Source organism: Solanum lycopersicum, chromosome 11 (assembly GCF_036512215.1).
Source record: "Solanum lycopersicum chromosome 11, SLM_r2.1".
Lineage (NCBI taxonomy): Eukaryota > Viridiplantae > Streptophyta > Magnoliopsida > Solanales > Solanaceae > Solanum > Solanum lycopersicum.
This window is the reverse complement of record NC_090810.1, coordinates 13,127,678-13,147,748: the sequence shown is the minus strand read 5'-3', so window position 1 is coordinate 13,147,748 and position 20,071 is coordinate 13,127,678. Positions and strand designations below refer to the sequence as shown.

At 35.1% G+C, this 20,071-nt stretch overlaps 1 protein-coding gene across 4 annotated transcripts in view; it reads right to left on the bottom strand.

Moving 5' to 3' along the window:
- The window catches only part of LOC101256834 (DEAD-box ATP-dependent RNA helicase FANCM), a 29,945-nt gene extending 10,152 nt beyond the window's left edge, over positions 1-19,793 (bottom strand). For 2 of the 4 annotated variants that reach the window (XR_003244248.2, XM_010314567.4), the window contains exons 1-18: positions 19,636-19,793; positions 19,210-19,531; positions 16,616-16,759; positions 16,072-16,154; positions 15,836-15,950; positions 14,423-14,514; positions 9,618-9,672; positions 9,405-9,526; positions 9,209-9,322; positions 7,420-7,613; positions 7,015-7,145; positions 5,841-5,901; positions 5,670-5,740; positions 4,282-4,331; positions 4,047-4,212; positions 3,748-3,875; positions 3,324-3,668; positions 3,179-3,245 (exon numbers count right to left, since the gene is read on the bottom strand). Coding sequence is in view for 3 of the 4 variants with exons in the window: in XM_010314567.4 (XP_010312869.1) it covers positions 3,179-3,245; positions 3,324-3,668; positions 3,748-3,875; positions 4,047-4,212; positions 4,282-4,331; positions 5,670-5,740; positions 5,841-5,901; positions 7,015-7,145; positions 7,420-7,613; positions 9,209-9,322; positions 9,405-9,526; positions 9,618-9,672; positions 14,423-14,514; positions 15,836-15,950; positions 16,072-16,154; positions 16,616-16,759; positions 19,210-19,531; positions 19,636-19,674 (2,299 nt within the window). In the remaining variant the exon portion in view is untranslated. The remainder of the gene's footprint in view (positions 1-3,178; positions 3,246-3,323; positions 3,669-3,747; positions 3,876-4,046; positions 4,213-4,281; positions 4,332-5,669; positions 5,741-5,840; positions 5,902-7,014; positions 7,146-7,419; positions 7,614-9,208; positions 9,323-9,404; positions 9,527-9,617; positions 9,673-14,422; positions 14,515-15,835; positions 15,951-16,071; positions 16,155-16,615; positions 16,760-19,209; positions 19,532-19,635) is intronic. The other 2 variants (XM_026028131.2, XM_069291659.1) reach the window with 2 other exon arrangements.
- Between the last annotated feature and the right edge of the window lie 278 nt (positions 19,794-20,071).

Below are 20,071 nucleotides of genomic sequence, written 5' to 3'. Positions count from 1 at the left end.
CATAATAGGGTGATCATAAGAAAGTATAATGTGGTTAGCATTTTAAGTGGCAAACCTTTTTGAAGTGCAATTGATTGGCTAGGAGGACGCAAGTCTGTAGTAGGAGCAGGGTCCTAGTGCACGACATGAATCATCTAAGACTAGTGCTAGGTGCGGACAGCGATATAAGTCAAGGGTGTATAGTAAGGTTAATACTTAAAGAATGTGACATTGGCGGACACAAGGTATAGATGGAGATTAGGTGAATAGCAATGATATCCTAATTGAACTCAAGAGTAACCAAGAAAGAAACATTTAAGAGCACAAGAAGGCTAATTATCTTTTCCAAGAGCTAAGTTATGAACAAAACATGTGCTCCGAAAGACACGAGGAGGATAGAGAAGAGATGTGACTCAAGAAATAGTATGGAACGTGGAACTTGATTTTGAATAGAAGATGAGGAAATTATATCAACTAAATAACAAGATGCAAGGACTACATCACCCTAAAACTGCAGTGGAACATAAGATTCAATGAGAAGAGAGCGAGAAGCCCCATGAGATGCCTATTCTTCCTTTCGGTTGAAGGGTGTAGGACATGATGTCACAGATTACATGACAGATAATCTTGATATTTTCTAGCTTTCAATCACACAAAGCATCCTCTTTGAACGTTGTAGTTGATAGGCCAACCTATAATAGCTTGGGACCTTGGATTGTTAAACCAACCTCCTCTATCATCTTGTCATTTGTATGGGTGTCAAAACTTGCATTTAATTAAATCACTATGAATAGACTTGTCAAAGATCAGTTGTTCAATCTCATTGTTCAAGATCTTATGACGAAGCAAGGATGTAAAGCCTCCACATCTTGACAAATAGGTGCCTCGGTCAGTTGTCAGCTCTAGTCTCACGCCTCCATTTAAAGCACATTATCCATTCGGACATCTTTCCTCCCTACTTTAAATTGTCCTCATTTCATGAATATCTCTTCATTGGATAGTGAGTCATGCCAGTTTGCAAAACATTATCATACCCATTAGGTCCAAGGGTAAATAAATTGGTGTACTTTCTTAGTTAGTTCACTTCAATGTTTGGGGACCATCGTTGTTGTGTCCAAGATTGGGAACAAGTATTTTGATAATTTTGTGGATGACATTTCTTGATTGACTTGGATTTATATAATAAAAAAACCTTTGAAAGTATTTTCTCACTTGTGTTTCTTTTAGTCCTAAAGTTAAACTCAATACAATCATTTGGTGCATATATTAAGATGTATTAATGCCAAAAAATACATGTCATACCATTAAGAACCTACATGAGACGACAAGGGATTCTCCACTGGCATCTTGTGTTGAAACACCTTCTCAAAATGGAGTAGCTGAAAGAAATAATAGGCATCTTCTTGAGACAGCTTGAGCACAAATGTTCCAACAAAAGTTCCGAAACAGTTTTGGGCCAAACACAACCTCTACAATTCGTTTTCTAATAAATAGCAACATTCTATTGTGCTTAAAGGTGATGTAACTTATAATGTTCTCTCTCCAAACAATTCATCATTCCATGTGGCCTAGGGTGTCTTGGAGTTCATGTTATGTTCAAGATGTATAACCATTGTTACCTAGTTAGACCCAAAGGCGTTGAAGTGTGTTTGCTTAGACTATTTTGTCTTCAAAAGACATATCATTGTTAGTTATTACTTACTAAACTTGGTAAACATATTGTGTCCACTAATGTGGTATTTTTGTAAACTACACCATTCTACTGTGCACCTTCAAATTTTATCAGATAGGGGGAGGAAGATGAGTGGTTAATATACCAAGTGACACCTTTAGAGTTTCAACTGAAATAAGATGTTCCTCCTACATCTCCCAGTTCTTCTATTAAGCACCAACTGATTTCAGTGTCTCAAATCAGTAATTGCACCTTCTGTTTCAACATGACCACTAATTGTCCAAGTTTATTTCAAAAGAAGAGAGACCAATGGTACATGTCAATCCATGCACCAATTCTTTTGTCATCAGACCCTCCTTCCCTTGATCCTCCCAAACTTTTTGACATTCCAATTGCTCTTCGCGAAGGTACACATCAAAGCAAATCCACATATTCCATTGCTAATTTTTTCTTATAACCACTTATCTCCTGCATCCAGTTGTTTGATTGTCTCTCGGAACTCTATTTCTATCGCTAAAACCGTGAAGGACACATTGAATCATCTTAGACTGTCTCTTTATCCGTGAGAAGATCCAAGGAAGCCTAATTTCTATAGGGGCCATGTGAAGAAGGAAAAGCAATTGGGTAATATATTCACGTCTTCACGAAGGCTTTAGATGGAATTCAGGTAGAATAGCTTTGTAACAAATTGGGCACTATTAATATCTACGGACAGATTTGAGGAGAAGCATTAGAGAATGAAGTATGAACACAGGCACCTTTTCAGATAGTACACATCACACAATTATTGGTAGAGATATTTAGGGATGCTTCTGGTTTTGTTTCCTTAGATAGATTCAGTTGTACATGATAGCTCTTACTCTAGGAATAATACAATGCAGAATTCTTCCCTTGTCTCTCTTAATTACAGGACAAAACCAGATACAAACAGTCTCGAAATATTCTTGAAAGTTGGTGTTAATTCCTATATGAAATGACAAAATGCAGGCAACAGGTTGAATGATTTCAATGTTTCTTACATTGAGATTAACCCCAGGATAAATGAGGTATGCAAATTTACATCGTAAAGTTCCAGTTCATGATCCAAATTGGACCAATGGACATCTTGTCTATACTGGCACCATAAATCAGATCTTTCACTTTCTTGTAGGGGAAAGCTTCGCTAGGATGACCTTTTTTGTTGTAGTGGCATAAAAAAAAATGTGCAACCTTCATCTTTTAAACGTCTCCATTAAATTATGATTGATACTAAGAAAGAGTGCTGTTACATGAAATAGCTGGAGATATATCTGCTGCATCATGTTAAACTTGTGTAAATTGCTGAAGGTATTTCATAACACTATTTGTAATTGAATTATTAAATGTTAATACCAATTCCATTTGATGAAAAATCAACAATTTTGGTCAGACTCAGTGATAATGTAGAGCCAATCTATTACGGAAGTAAACAGATTATCAAACATATTTACTAAATTGTTCAAACTGCTGAATAGTTTTGCTGATGAATCTATTATGTATAAAACTTACCTTTCTGATTTTCTTCACATGGTTCGGTAGATTCAACTTTCATAGACAAATTTTCTGAAGTTTCATCCTGAGTCATCAAAGAGAAGTGATTCAATTTTCAGTTATTATACAAAATAAGAAGTTAAGCAAATGTCACTGTGAGAACCTCATTGCTAGAAGCTTTGACATCTCGAGGTAAAGGCATTTCTTGCAAATTTTGCATGGCATCTATTAGCATCCCTGTTCTAAAAGAATGCACCACTCTGTGCACTTTGGATGGAAATGCCTGGGAATGACGGAAGGCAATAAGCGATGGTCTCCATGTGTCCTGAGCTTCCTGACCAGTAAAATTGAAATATTTTGCGAGCAATTTTGCTTCTTCATCACTTAATTTATTCTGGAATGCAGACACCTGTACAGGAAGAACATCTTTGGTGTTTTTTCCTCGAGGAACAAATTGTGGAATTGATAGCTTGAGAAACTGGACTTCTGGTTTTAAAATATGTGGAATCTACAATATACAAACAAACAAACTTAAGAAGCTAATGGTTTACATGAAGTTGGTGAGAAAATCTATTTATATGGCATACCATCCTCGGACTGGAATGAAATGAAAAGCTACTCATTCCCCCATTTCTCATGTCTTTGATAATTGTCTTGCCACTTGTTTGCTTTTGCAAGTAACCTTTTAACTCTCTTCCTTCGTAAGCTAAAACCAGTAGAACTTCATTAAGGAAATATATTGAAATCACCACATCAAAAAATAATTTGGGTGCCAGAAACTGAATATTGCAAGTGCAGAGAGAAAAAAAAAAACACTTGTACTTGAAGAAAACAACTTTTAGCAAATGAAAGGGAAAAAAAATCCTAAACTAGATGAAGAGGATATCAACTCTTCCTTCATGTTTCCTTCCTGTTCTGCCCATGCGCTGAATCATCCTCAAAGGTGATACATTAGCATCAAAGCATATGACAAGATCTACTTCCATGATGTCCAGACCTTCTTCACCAATCGATGTTGCAACAATGACATTGTATTCACCAGTTCGAAATTTCTACACGAAAAAGTCAATTCAAGGAAGGTCGCCTGTCAAGTGACAACATAAAGAGAGCAAAAGAATTACCTCCAAAACAGCCTGTTGATTTTTTTGTGATTGGCCTTTTGATGTTTTGCCTGCAAAGAAGTTCATGAAATAATGGCATGAGAACTGCAGATTCTTAGAAATAAAAATGGAAGAGATGTGTGGAGAAAAATTTCAGTTTGACGTATCATCATCAGGAATTAGGACAAACTGAAATATTTGAGGAAAGATACACCATAAAAGTTAAAAGATATTCTTCCTCACATTTAGTGAAAGGACTACCATTGTAATTCCATCCTGAGGACTGAAGATAATAAGTTTTGTCAAAGGCAGAAAGACTAGAAAGGCGCCATGGTTTTGACGTTATGCTGAGGCTTTAAGCGTAAAGCACAATTGAAGCATGGGCTTTAGCGAGAAAGGCTAATGAGGAATGTGTGTGTGAGTGATGCATGAAAAAAAAAAATCATTGTATTTTCTGGACAAGAGGATTGAGAAAACTATAATCAAGAGAAAATATGAGGAAACAATCATGTCAACCATTTGATTTAGATGTTAAAATACAGTTTTAACTTTTTCGTGACTATTTTCTGTTGCTAAATTTTCAGGTTCTTATAAACCTAATCGCTAAAAAGACATTACATTTTGTTGACAATAAATATAGTTACTTTATTAGATATTTATTTTCTAGTGCTACCTTCTTAAGGAAAATCCATGGCCCATGAGGCGTTTGCCTGAAAACCTTGGTGCCTACACCCAAGCGCCTACCTGAGCTTCACATAACATCAGGACTTATGCATGCCTAAAGTGAGTCTTTAGCAACACTGCCGCTACAAACTTTGTCATAAAGACTAAAGCACAGTAGTTTAAGTTTCACTTATCATAAATTACTTTTGCTACAGCATGCATTTCTCCATGGTATAACGTCATTCTTTGACTAGTCTTTTTGGGGGAGGAGGGAAGCAGAATTAGCTATTACTACATAGCTGACTGTACATCAAACTTAGGAGGGATTCAAATTTTTAAATTTTGAAGCTCAAGCATATTGGTTTTGGGGCTCACGCCCTGACTGAAAGATGTGGTTCTAACACGTTGTAACTGGAAAGACACAGGAAAATGGCAATGCAAGTATATGTCGTATCTTAAAACAGATGTATGTTCAGAAAATTGCAATCATGAGTTATGACTGAAGACCAACTGATAAGGTCAAATATGAAGTCACTGCTGGGTAAAACCTTGATTTCAGCAAACATGGCAATGATAATAAACTGCTACATAAGGAGAAATGACCAGTACACCTTTTAATAATATTGCGCAAGAACAGTCTGTCGGCCTTTTTCCAAGAGGAAAATAGCACTTGTCTAACAAAGAAACAGATTAAAATACCAACACAGTAGGAAAATGATCCACTGAAACGTATAGGGTAGGGGTACCTGAGCTTTGGCCTATGAACTCAGTAGCTTTAACTAAATCCGCTAAACTCCTCAAAGAAAGCAATATGTCACTGCAGCCAAAATCAGGTTTTCAGAATTTTAAAGTAAGAATAATATTGCAATCAAGTAACTGAAGTGTGAGAAATGGTGAGGGACTCATAGAAGCTTTACCTGACACTCTGTCTAAAATTTGAGAAAATGATAACCCTTGAACTTTTTGGATCACTCATTTCTGCAACAGATGGAAGGATATCAAAGGAAATTACAAAGTAGGATGCACTAAATTTACCATGTCTGAAAAAGAAAAAGGAAATCCTAGAGAGTGAAACTAATAACTTAGTATCTGATACTACAAGATCTCACTTTCCATAAAGTCCAATTGACAATTTGCACAAGAAATGACATTTCTTCTTGCTAAGTTACTGCACCATATAGGAAATTCAGTGAGCTACATATTTAAAATGTTTAAATTTAAATATAAATGGCTAGCCTAGATTTGAATGTACTCCAGTTTGCATCAGAAGCTACAAATGAACTTCAAATCCACCATCAGCAAAGAATAATGCTTCAAATTCACCTATTTCTATTTGTCAAATCCAGAGGGTAAAAATACCCCGAGCACGAGTGCAACACAGTGCTGAGAAGCTGATGACACCTAAAGCATGTGAGGCGTTCATGATTCATCTTTTAACATGAAAATCAATGTGTAATAAGGTACTATTACCAAAGGAGCTTATCTATGGCCTGAATATCTGCACTGATTGTTTTGGTGGCCTTAAGACTCCGAACTTGGAACAAAGTTATCAGTAGACAATGTTTATCTTTCATTGACATGGTTCAAGACTTTTACGAACAGTCCAGACTGTAACAGAAGAAATAAGTTAAAAAATTGTGGTTTTGTGAAAGACGGGAATGGTAGAAGTATGTATTATCCCATTTAAAATTCCCTAGGACTAAACAACATTCTTAAGTTTGATTTCTTTTTCCAAATAAGTAACAAAAGCTTCACAGAAAACAGTAGAAACTAAATCACAGTTCTCCACAATATCAAACTCAAATGATATAGTACCTCTATAAGGATAAATAAGATGGGAGAAATCTAAAATTTAAAACAAGTACAATCCTTAAATGAATTTGCAAAATTAAAAGAATTGAATAACACACTCAAACTGTCAAACATATAAACAAACTATCAAGATTTCATCAATAATGATGTCCTCACCAAAATCCATTAAAAACATGCTTCAAAGCTGTTTTGCATCCGCATAACATAAACAGGTTGCTCATTCAACAGTTAAAATGAACAAATACTTAAACAAACAGAAGAATGTGATATGTAACATACTGAAATGATCAATCAGTATTTCCAACGTTTTTGACAACTTAGGACTAGGAGCACCATGAGATACAACTTGCTGCATTAAACGCTTTGCTTTCAAAAGAATTTCATTTCTTCCCATCAGTCGTCCGAACAACCTGTAAACGACATGCACATATTTAGAGAACAGTCAAAAGCTTTGGTTAAACTATCTAGATTTACAAATTGGTGAAATTAACTGCGCAATACGTATATGACTATATCTTGGATGCAATTGGTCGTTAGAAATGTGATGGCACATTGAAATGGATTGGGGCAGTATGTTAGTAAGAGGGATATTATTGTTCAAGCCAAATCCACTCATCATAAACGAAATAGCACTCTTTCAACAAGTTGAATTAATCAAATTCCGTAAGCTCAAAGAGGACAAACTTGGATTGCAGTTTTTCTTCAAGCATCTCAAATGCAGATTTTATCCCATGGCTCGAGAGCAGCTTCACTATATGTGAAAGTGTTATTAGAACTCCATATAGTCCATCAATTTCTTGAAACTTCACTTGAGGCAAATTTTGAGGTGGAGCTTCGCGAAATCTTGACCGTGAATCAAGTATCAGATGTGGGCTTAACTGCAAATTGGACAAGACAAATAAACCTTAAGAAAGGAACAAGTCTGTGTGTGTGTGTAGGTAGACAGAGAGAGACTTAAAACAACAAAAAAGGGAAGACAATTACATATACAGAAGAGGGATTGTCCTATCCAATGTTAGAAGTGACAACAGTAACATAAAATAGCTAAAATGGAAGAAGAGCACATTCTATATGTACATATGAACATGGTTAGCATGCTGACTGTATAATCTTAAGAAATTGGAGAACATGACACATTAACAAATCAATAGTTCAATTCTACCATTCCCTGCTCGTTCAATGTACCCTCTTGTATGCTAATGTGCTTTTGGTTAAAGCATAGGACCGCTTGTATTTTATATTACTCTGATTATCTCGCAAATTGAAAATCGTCCTTATCTGTACTTAAGAGTAGAAACCTCTAGGATCATATTAGTACAATCTGTCATAAGAGCACACACCCCAAACATCTGAGTTAAGTGATGAGAAGACATTAAGAAGAAGAAAAAACCAGAATCTTTGAAACAGCAATTTACAATTCGACTTTTTCAGAAATTATACGTTACTAACATTAAGGCCTCAATTGCACTTTACGAGGGTCTAAATTTGAATAATTAAATTTTCAGGCCATTAAGTGTTGTTTTTAAATTTTAAAAATCACTTAATAGGTCTGAAAGCATCTAATTCGGTCAGATCTGTGAGAGAGTCTTAATCCTATTCAAAGTCTTCTTAAGATGCTGTGTTATTTCGCCAAAAAGCTTACATGTCGTCTTTTTCCTCTCTAATTATGCCTTCTCTCTCTCTCTCTCTCTCTCTCCAAGTACCAGCACGTGCTCTCTCTTTCAGACAACTATAGAAACTTTTTCTCTTGAACTAGTCAGAATTTAAAAAGATCACAAATTATTTTGTTTATTAATATGTATATTCACAATATTCTTGGTATTACTGCTTACTTCTCCAGAACTTTGAAATTTTGTTGCATAATTTTTTTTAATTCAATGAAGTGTATAAAGTCAAGGCACTTCCCTCTCTTGATGGCGAAACTTGATTGACTAACACTAGGAACCAATTCGGATAAAGAAGGAGAGCGGAGACTCGTACTAACGACTGCTCACAATAATCATTCTACCGAGATATCATTAGAAAACCTATTTTCTCTATTGGATTCTCAGTTAGCTGACTAGCAATAGAATTGTCCCGCCGATTGGATGAAACCACTTCTTTTGTGCCTGTCTGATTCAATGTTGTCTTCCCACTTCACTAAGAAAGAACTTTGACTGACCCAGTATTGAGTTAATATACAAGTTTTGGATTTCCCATGACCGTAGGAAAGGAGCCACATGGAGGCATTAGCATCCGTTTAATATTAGACTTCATCACTATAATCTACTTAGAATTGCAACACGAAAAGAAAAAATAACCAGAACAAAAAATAGGATGAACGTGAAAAAAATAACAAACTTCATTGAACAAGTATCCTAACCTGAACTGTGTTGTTGACTGACTAGTCAGAACAGCAAATCCAAAAATGTAGCAAATAATTATACTATGAATAAATAAACATCTACAAAATTTTCAGGTATAGTAGCCGTACTGTCCGGTAGTCTCTATTAACTTGTAGTCCGTATGCACGAAGCCGAGATGCTAATGGGTCCATTACTTCAAATAGGAGTTCCCCAACTTCAACAGCATCTTGGCCCATGGGAACCTGAAAGTATATTACAAAATTTTGGATATAAACAACGAAGGAAAAACTTCCCCAGAGAGCCAAAAGGGAGTTATATTTATACTGTTATCTGTTCAATCTTTCGAGCATGCATATATGGTAGCACATCTGGGTCAGATTCATTTCGATATTCAAGTGTTGATATTTGCAAGTTATCAATAACTTTCTGAACTGCTTGCCTTTTAGCTGACACATGAAAGATCCCAATAAGAAGGTGACATAAGGCATGAAACCAATTTACATTCCAATAAAGTCCAGCAGATAAATAGTTACTTACACCCAGGTGTAGCAGTTAATGCTAATATCCTGACTTGGACATGAAATGCCATCAACTACAAATAAATCGAAAAAAGTTAGAATTTTCACCAACCAAATACAGATAAATCAAGGAATTGAGATGGCAATTTCTAAGGAAAATAATAGAAAGAACACAACTGAAATTCAAGCTCTCTGTGTATTGATGATTGCTAATGATACCTGTACAAGGAAATATATATACAACACACACTGAAGAGTCCTCCAACCTACTTCCTGGGCTATGCTCATCTTTTAGCAGTATTTGAGCATATCATGCACACATTATGTTATCAGTTTATCACCAAGTGTACTATAGCCGTAGGATATTAACTTGGCAACTATGTTTTAGGAGTAAATCTTAAACACATAAAACAGTAATCAACATACAAGCTGATTGTAGGGTCCTAAGCTAACCAGGATAAGAATGTCTATCCCCCCTCCCTCAAGCAGGAGTTGGGGTGTCCCACAAACTCTAGCTTGGTTGTTATGTCTCAAACTGCACTCTGGGAGGGGACTATGCTTAACAGGAATTGGTCTGATAATCTAAAAGACTTCCGCTTAATATTTCTCTTATATTTGGGGACTGGAACTTCTTAAAAAAAGAAAATTATCAAGGAATATATTCATTAAATATTTTGAGCCTTTCAACAATTTAACTAATTTTACCTTTCAAATATGTATTACGTATTCAAATCTGTTTGAATTAGAGGAAGAAAAAAGAGGAGACCAAATCCGATTCTTTTAGATGTTTTATCTAAGAAACTCTACAATCTGTGTTCTAGAACACTCCTGTGTACAAGGTATACCAAGAAATTGAGAACCTACAAACTGTGAGAAATACAGGAGAACTAATTTTTTTATTGAATTGTGTTTCCACAATATTACATTGTCTTATTTATAGACTAGTATCTTCATCCAAGTAGGATTTTATATACTATTCCTATTTTTTTTCCTATTCTAACCTCCCCGCAAGTTGGTGCATACAAGTCATATATACCAACTGCGAGGGTCTTGGGAAGATATCTACAAGTTGATCACTCGACTTTATAAATTTTGTAACAATAGTGCATAAAAATATTTTCTCTAAGAAAGAGACAGTCAATCTCAATGTGCTTAGCTCTCTCATGAAATACCGAATTTGATGCAATATTAAGGGGCACTTGGTTATGACACACGTGTTAAATTTAGTTCTCTGAATAAGGTTTCAATCCAAATTAGCTCACAAGTTGCTACGACATTGCTTTATATTCTTCTTTTGCACTAGATTGAGCAACCACACTTTGTTTCTTACTCCTCTAGGATACCAAATTACCTTCTACTAAAACACAATATCTGGATGTTGAACATCTATTTGAGGATGATCCTGCCCAATTAACATTTGCATATCCAATGATCTACTCATTGCCTCGATCCTGGAAGAGTAGTCCTTATAGACAACTGCATCCTGATGACTATCATAGGGGGAATTCATAAATTGGCCAAATGGTACTCTACAACTAAATGGTTCTTCACAAAAGACACACATCCTTCAAAACAAATAGCAATCACATGGATGCCCCAACAAGAAATTTAGGATAAAAGGCTATTCTTTAATGTACAAAATTAATTTAGACCCCTCAGGGTGGCCCAATGGTTTGGGCTTGGAACTTCCACGTAGGAGGTCTCAAGTTCGAAATCCCTTGTCAGCGAAAGCAAGGGATGTGCTTTCTCAGTCGAGCTCATCGCACTGGTCTTGCCTAATGCGGGTTACCTCTTCTATGTGGTTTGCAAGCTATTGCATAGGAGCGGGAGTTTTACCCTGTGCACCCAAAGGGTAGCGGCTACAGGTTTCCCTTGTCATAAAAAAAACAGTTTCTACCAAAAGTTATCCTAATTCTCTCCAATCCCTCATAAGAGCTAACGAAGCAATATACCACGCACGGTATCTTCTCTTTCTTCTTCTAAAGGTTCAACTAAATAAAGTGTCCTTCACTATTCCTTGCATGGTCAACAAAATCCAAACTTTCTGTAGAAAATGGAGGTTGACGTCCTCTCCCAATATTTTACACATAAAGCACCAAAAAACACAAGTGTATCTCCTTTTCCACATGTTTTTAGCAGTCAATATCACTACTAGAATAATGGCAACCAGACAAGAGAACACACTTTTCTTGTTGCCTTAGGAATCCAAGCAAATAAATGTGGGATAAATGCTAAGTTGCTCGGACTTTCCACTTACGGTGCCACACCATGTCACCATGTCAACTGTTGACATAATGTGGATGTGAATGTAGGTGGGGGATACATACCATATTTGATCAGCCGATTTTAGATACTTTGACCAAAATTGACGGAGAACTTCATGACAAATACAATAACTTTTGTAACCAAAACAAAAGCTATGTGGAATTGAAGAAAATGGAATACCTTGTGTATCAAAAATTTCCATGTAAGTCATTTTCCTTTAATCTCTTCCAGGAATTCTCCTCTTGATCAGTATTTCTTATTGGAATACCTTGTAAGTTTTCCACCTAATGTCTTATAATTTATACATATAACTCTATTGTTTAATTTAAATTATTTATAGTTGAATCCCAGCACCAGATATCTGTACCGGAATCCTTATTCCCAAATCCAATTAATTTAGATCAAGAAGGATCCGACCTCTAGATCTGCACCAGTATCAAACGCTCACACCAGAGAACCTTAAGGGATAAGTGCCTCAAGAAACACAGAAACGTAAAGACTTCTATTCAAACACAACATTTTGTACTATATGAGTAGAACTAACCACATAAAAACCACTTACGATCCTCACATTTTTCTTGGGCACAAGATTAAAGGTATACACCACAATGGGCCATGAGAAAATGAAATAAGCATTTGAATTTTGGAACTCATAGAAGCCTGTCTGTTTGGAATTTGGAAATGGGCCAAATTTAATGATCACCGGTAGGGGTGGGCCGAGGATTTGGCTTTAGCAGGGAAAAGCAGAACAAGAATCTAAGGTAGAATGTTGAATCATATATATATATATATATATATGAAAGAACCTTAGGCCCGCCTACATGGTGCTACCACAAATCAGAATTCTCTTTAAATTTATTCATGAAAAGTTGTGAAATTTATGAAAAGTTGCGACTTTAATGAAGAGTTGCGAATTTTATGAAAAGTTGTAACTTTTATGAAATGTTGTGACCATTCCGAAGGGTTACAACTTTTCCAAATAGTTGTTACCTTTCCGATAAGGCACAATAAATATTTGTTCACACTACCCTTTGTTGTCTATAAACGAAGGGATTTCCTCTCATTTTAAAACAACAAAAGCTCTGAACCTCTTATTCACAATTAAATATTTGTGCACTTTGCTCCTATTGAGTGGCTCACTGACACCATTGCTTATGTTATAGATTCTGGTATGTATTTTTACAGTCATTAATTATTGCTTATATTATTAAGGATAAATAAATGATAAAGATGTAATAACTTACATTTTTCTTTACATTAATAAATGTTTGTTAGTACATAATCATGTATGTAAGATAATATAGTGCTTTAGCTTTGATGATGGATAGATTTAAGTATTATATTATAAATTCGATGATATTAAATTCCCGCGGGAAGCGCGGATAATTTTACTAGTTGGATATATAAAGTAGGCACTAGATCAACAATTAGTTTCTACATCTACATAGATAAAAATGAAGCAAATAAATTATTCCCGCAATCCCTTTATGTCAGTTATCACAATGACAAATTAGTCTTGCCAAAGGTACAGTTTGCCCTAAAGCGAGATGCAAAACATGAGCGGTTCGCCTCGCTTAGCGGGTGCTTCACTCTCGTCATCAAAGCTCCAAGGCATACTTTCCTCTCTAATGAGTAATCCTAAGAGGTGACACTAAACAAATCCTATTTTACTTTATTATTAAAAAATAAATTTATTTGTCCATATAATTATTATTCATGCTTATAATTATTAGTCTTGGACTACACATATATATATATATTTTTTCTCCATTTGCCTTATTTTGTGCTTAACACCTCAATGGACCTTAGAGATCTTCTGCGCTTTCTACAACACTGCCAGATACAAATAAAAAAAAAAAAAAGAGAACATGATTAACTTTTTGGTCCCATATTCTTGAATATCTATAGCTTTGCTTCTTGATTTGCTATACAGAGTACATGGGAATGCTCTGATAAAGAACTTGGAGTAACATGTCTTTTACAACCGATACAGTATTAGTACTGCCCTTTCCTTATTCTGCTCACACTTGAGAAATCAAATCCATGATACTTTTGAACCTCAGACAGTACCATCTTGGTGCTGTAATTCATGAATAAAACTACTGTACATGTAAAAAGTTACATAGAGGACTTTCAATTTCCTGAATTCCTCTTTCTATTGAAAAAGATATCCGTGCACCTCCACATCATTGTAATAATTAATTCTGGAGTGCAGAATGAAATTGTTGATACACTGTCCAAATTATAGAAGCTTACTATCAAAAAGGGAAGAGGGAGATCGCCTTTCTATTTCTCTCACCTCCCCAAGAATAGGTATTCTCATGCAACAAATCTGAATAGTAAATAGTCAAGACAAAGAGAACATTGAGCATATTTCCCAGTCATCCAAATTTTTTTTAGAAACACTGATTATCAACTGAAAGGAGAGAACAATCATAAACAGATACAATGTGAAATTCACATAGCAAAGCAACTCATAAAGGTCCAATATAAAGTCAGGTTGAAACAGGTATGAAGCAATGTTTAGAAGATTTACTTCAAAAAAGAAAATTGACAAACCTCGCGAACTACTACACAATAAGAGTAATTTCCACTTGCACGATGAGCCTCGTCGATTACCAAGCAAACTAGATGTTTCATGAAGCATATTCCTGTGATATATTTACAGATATTACTTCATAAATGTTCAATATGGTCTAAAAAGGGAATATTACAAAGATATGAGATTTACAATTATCTTAATCAAGGAAATACATCCAATGTGCATTCAACGTCTAGTCATGAAGTATGTCCTCGAATTAACACATTTATATGCAAGGACTCATCTGATTAATGTGCTAGCAACTTTTCACCAAGTCCACATTCGTGCATTATAAGAGAATCAAAACAAAAAAGTTGCACCAACAGCTTTTTATTTATACTAACAATGTAATCAACCGAGGCTAAGTTGGATCTGTTTGGGGTGTTCGCCATTGGCTATAGCAATCATATGGTAAACTCTGACTGTTGGAGAACTTCCCTTGTGTATACTATATTATATATTGCAAGACAGCACAAGATCAGTTCCATTTTGAATCAACAAGGGATATCAATCAAGTTTGCCAAGAAGCATCCAGTCCCTTGGAAAAAGCACTACAATTATTAACTAGAAACAGATACCCGACCCTAAAGAATGAAGTTGACTCATACGATAGCCCCTAATGAATGACTTCACCTCCACAACGGAAAACCAATGACACCATAATCATGGAACATAAAAATATCAGGACAGAACTGATGATGACCATAATGGACAGGAAAATCCATAATCGAATCCAAGTAATTGAAGAAGTTATTGAACTGTTAGAAGCTCAAAGCAAATAACAACGTTTTGAGTGTCAATTAACCTACACAAGTTATACTCAAAGTTGTTATCATAAAGTACACATAATTGAATTTACCACAACTTAACATCTACAATCTTAACCATCTGATACCTCTAATACCCTATTTGGGCCAAGCAATTAACCTATTATAATTCTTATTTAAACCTGGAGTGCTTAAAATAATACTGTCCTCTAGATACTTACATCTGATTTTTCTTTAAAATAAGAAAGTTTAATCACAAAATTCACTTGCTAGTTAAATAGCTTCTTTTCTGCAGAAAATGTAGAGTTAATATCTGAAAATACCTCCAAGAATATGTCAAAAAATACATACAAATATATGGATTCAGTTTTAGACATATTTCCAACATCTCTGATTAGAGAGATTACGGTTGGTGACGCTAAAGTGATCCAATTATACAAATATAACCCGACTCTTTTCTTGCTTATGCATTGATATCCAGAAATTCAAATAGCTCACTGGAAGTTAAGTTCTATTTCCTATCATGAAGGCACAAATCATGTGCAGGTTAGACCTCGAATAGCTGGAAAACACGAAAACTCTAAAAACATAAAAACGTATTCACATTAGAGTGCAGAATGTCACCAGAATGTATATCCTTCTCCAGCACTTGTGGAGTAACAAAGAAAACTCGTCTCTCTTTCCATAAACTTGCTCTTCTCGAAGGATTTGTTTGACCTGTCAGATCAATTGTGCACTCCTGCAATCAGTATAATACAATTGTCTCAAAATGTAAATAACAGAACATTTGCTCTTTTAGGACATTGGATTAGGAAAACAACTTTAAACCAATATCAAGCAAAATAAAACTCCAAGCTTACTTGTGGAATATCTACAAACTTGTGTAATGCTTCCACCTGCTGCAGAACAAGTGGGCGTGAAGGAGCTGCAAAAACAATTTTTCCTGCCATTGGGACACCATCCTAAACAGTTAATCCAAAGGATTTAAAATATCATCTAAACAGATGATATATATATATATATATATATATATATATATATATATATATATATATATATAAAGAAGGACTGTCATCAGTAACTGAAGGGCGCATCAGGATTCAACCATGAACTCATTTCTCCTTTGTTCATAAACTCGAAAAATGCATAGAATGAAGTATCTGACCTAATATGGTTGCTGCATAATATTTCTCAGTTATGAGGATGCGGAGAGTAAATTACAATGTTCAAAGCACCTACTTAATATTCTTGTATAGCTCAAGATTTCAGCAGATTCAGCTGAGACTAACCTTGCTTCTCATAAACTAGCACTCCAATGTAGAGACTTAATAGGAGTAATTCTTGGAAATAGAATGGCGACAAGTTTGAAAAAGTAAGAAATAAAATAGTCGTAGATGGCATTACCTTCTGGGAACCACCTGAAATAATTATACATTACAACAGCAGCAATAAATGTCTTTCCAAGTCCTGTGGGTAATGTTACTAAGGTGTTGCTAAAAAGAGCAGTGCGGATGATAGAAAATTGATAATCACGACGATCAAAATTTACTGCAAGGAAAAAGAAGGTAAATGAACATGAATCTTCATTCCAAGAAGCTTCTACAATGATTTATCTAAAAGATAGTAAAAGACTATCAGTTAAATCATAGAGCTTATAATTGTCCAAGCAAAAGTTTCATTCAAGCAGCATAATCTACTGTATTTAAGTATTATGCTAGCACACTGAGTGTACTTACAATTTAAAAAAGAGAAGTCTTAAAACTATAAAAGGAAAGGAGGGAGAGTCTCATATTTAGAGGTGGCAATTTCAGCTCATATAAGTGAAATGAAACCATTTTGCCCATATTAAATTTAATGGATCACTCATATTTTCTCTCCTTTTCTTAAATGGGTTAATATGGTCTTCAACCTATTTAAGCTCATACAAATATGAACAAAATGGCCTAACATGAGAATCCATATGTGAAATGGAAGAGTTTTTTTTTTTTGTTTCTGGAAAAGAAAAAACTTAGGGGTTGGTTGTGTGTGTGGGGGGGGGGGGGGGGTTAAATTTCTATTTTTATTTTGAGAAAACAGTTTGTTTGTTTTTTTTTTGAAAAACAAAATTTGGGGTGGGGGTATATATTCCTAACAAGCCCAATCAACAACTAAAACTATTATACCTGTTGGGTGAGTATGAACAAACTCCCAAGTGAAAAGTAGAAAACAAAAAGAAGCTACTTATGAGACTTGGACACGCCTTTTGGGGAAAACCATGTGGGCTTGGCTCAAAACAAATAATATCACACTATGTTATTGTTTTACCCCAACAAAAGGCATTAGAGCCAATGGTTTGGCGGAAGAGATAGCGGAGTGATGGCATGGCGTCCAAGTTAATTGTTCGATATATCTCACTCCGCTATGCTAGAAGACTAAGCAACTACAGTTTATCACCAAACTTGGGTTCAACAACTATTGGGCAAAGCCTAAACCTTACTCCTCTCCTTCTATCGGAACTGGCAACAGATCTCTCGATATGATGCAACTAGAAGTCAGTCGATTCCATCTAAGAATGGTTTCAATTCAAACCCCCTTTTTTTTAATAAAGGTACATTTTCAATCCAAACCCTTTTTGTCGACTGAAACAACACTTCTTAAGAGCTTATTTGGACAGAGTCACTCCCTTAATCGTTATCTAGTATTCCACTCGCTTCCTTTGGAAAAAGAATCAGAACTGATAGTCATCATCTTTCCCTTTCGACTAGACAAATTCAATAGTTGCTCCTAACCCAATTCCAAGATCTGGACCTCTTTCAGGTTTGAAAGCATCCTTTATTCCATCAACAACTCAATCGACTTATTGCCTTTGCATGCCTATGGGTCGGGTTTACAACCTTTAATCGTAGCTTGAAGACAACACAAAAAGAAGAAGATTGTGGGCTTGGTGTTCATAAATACTTGAATAATGTGGGTGTCGCACAGTTAATCTTCAAATTAGCCCATGAATAGTGATGGTTCATGTGGAACTTGGTTCAAGAGGGAGATTGTGGGTGCCTGTGAATAAAGTCCTAAACGAACAATAAAAAAGAAAAAAAAAAGAAGTTACTTATGAGGTGTTGAATTCTCTTAATGGTATTAGGCGTTTTAGGGGTAACCATGTAGGCCTGAGCCAAAGTAGACGATGTCACCCCAGGGGCAGTGCACAGTTTACAGGATCAGCTTTAAATCAACTTCAGATACGCAATGTCTGATCAACTTTTGAAATGTGGTGAAAAATCAACTTTTGACATGAGGTGTATGCAGTTTGGTTTGGCAAAAGTTTTGTTTGACATGAGACATTCGCATCTGAAGTTTGGTTTGTCAAAGTCTAACTTCAGCAAGTCTGAAAGCAAGCACTTCAGGCAATTTTGCCTGAATACAAGGCACATATGCCTAAAGTTTGGCCTTTATTGCTTGAATTTAGGGCACATATGCTTGAAGTTTTGTCATTTTTGTTTATACAAACTTTTGCCTAGAAACAACTTGTTCTTCAAATTTCAACAATTCAATACCTAAACTCCTAAAGCTACTCCAAATGAGCTAGAATTCGAAACATAGTTTCAAATATCATACAGAACAAATCCTAAATTATTAATTTGTCAAAAAACACCAAATTTAACAACCTCATTTTGCAACAATGGTGATTTTCCAATGTTTCAAGTTTTCCAACAACCCACTTGAATTCCCTTTTCATATTCAAAATTCAAAAACCTACATCTTCAAAGCATTATACTTACATTGGTATATATATTAGCCAACAAATCCTACGTTTACACTGACTAGGGTAAATGTTTGCATCAGATACAGACACGTTCAGCTTAATCGAAGTTCATATTATTTGGGACATCTGCATCAACTCAAATGAAGAATCTATGAAACATAAACTAAAAAGAACATAACTTCTCACATTTTTACTTCTATAAAACATTAATATGTAAAACAGATTATTTGAAGTAAAAAAAAACAGTGAAAAAAAGAACCTGGGAAAATCCAAGTTTTTGCAGCCTCCGGATCAATCTCAACATAACTAGGCCCATAAGATTCGCCTTCATTTCCGTTTCTTGCTCCAAACCCATTTCGATTTTCCTGTTCCCGACTAGATTTTTCGGCATTCTTGGTGGAATTTTGGATAAATTTATCAAGTGTGGATTGTCTAGAAGAAGAAGAAGCAAAAGGGTATTTGTGGGCTTCCTTAATTTGTTGATTAGAATGAGAAGTAGAAGCAAAATGGGAAGAAGACGGTCTGTTGGAGATGGCTGTTGCTTCATCGATTTCTTTGACAGCTGAATCCCAATCAAATTCCTGTACAAAATAGAGAGAAAGAGTTAGAATCACAAAGCAAAGGGAAACAAAGAACAAACTTATAGAGAGCATGGAAACAAAGAACAAACTTATAGAGAGCATACATCGTCGTCGTCGTCAACAATGTAAAGAGGTGTAGCCATTGAGGAATAGAGAACAGAGAAGTGTTGTACTGGAGAAAGAGGGAAAGTTGCAAAAGCCCTTTAAATGACAGGAAAAATGGGAAAATAGCGCCAGAAGATCCTTTGCGTATATATATTAGGCCTTAGTGCCAAACACGGTTCAATATATACTATTTTTTTATTTATTTCAATATGAAGAGTCGATTATATTTTTATAGGTGTTTTTTAGTCAATTTTTTCAAATAATATTATACAATTCCTTTCTGTCGTATATATAAATTAAGAGAATCAATTAAAAAAAAAGTTATATGAACCTTAAATATTTTGTTAATTTATATAACTTATAATATTTTTTACCTTATTATATTACTCCTTCTGATTGATACAAGTGGTACATATAGAAATAGAGAATCACTAA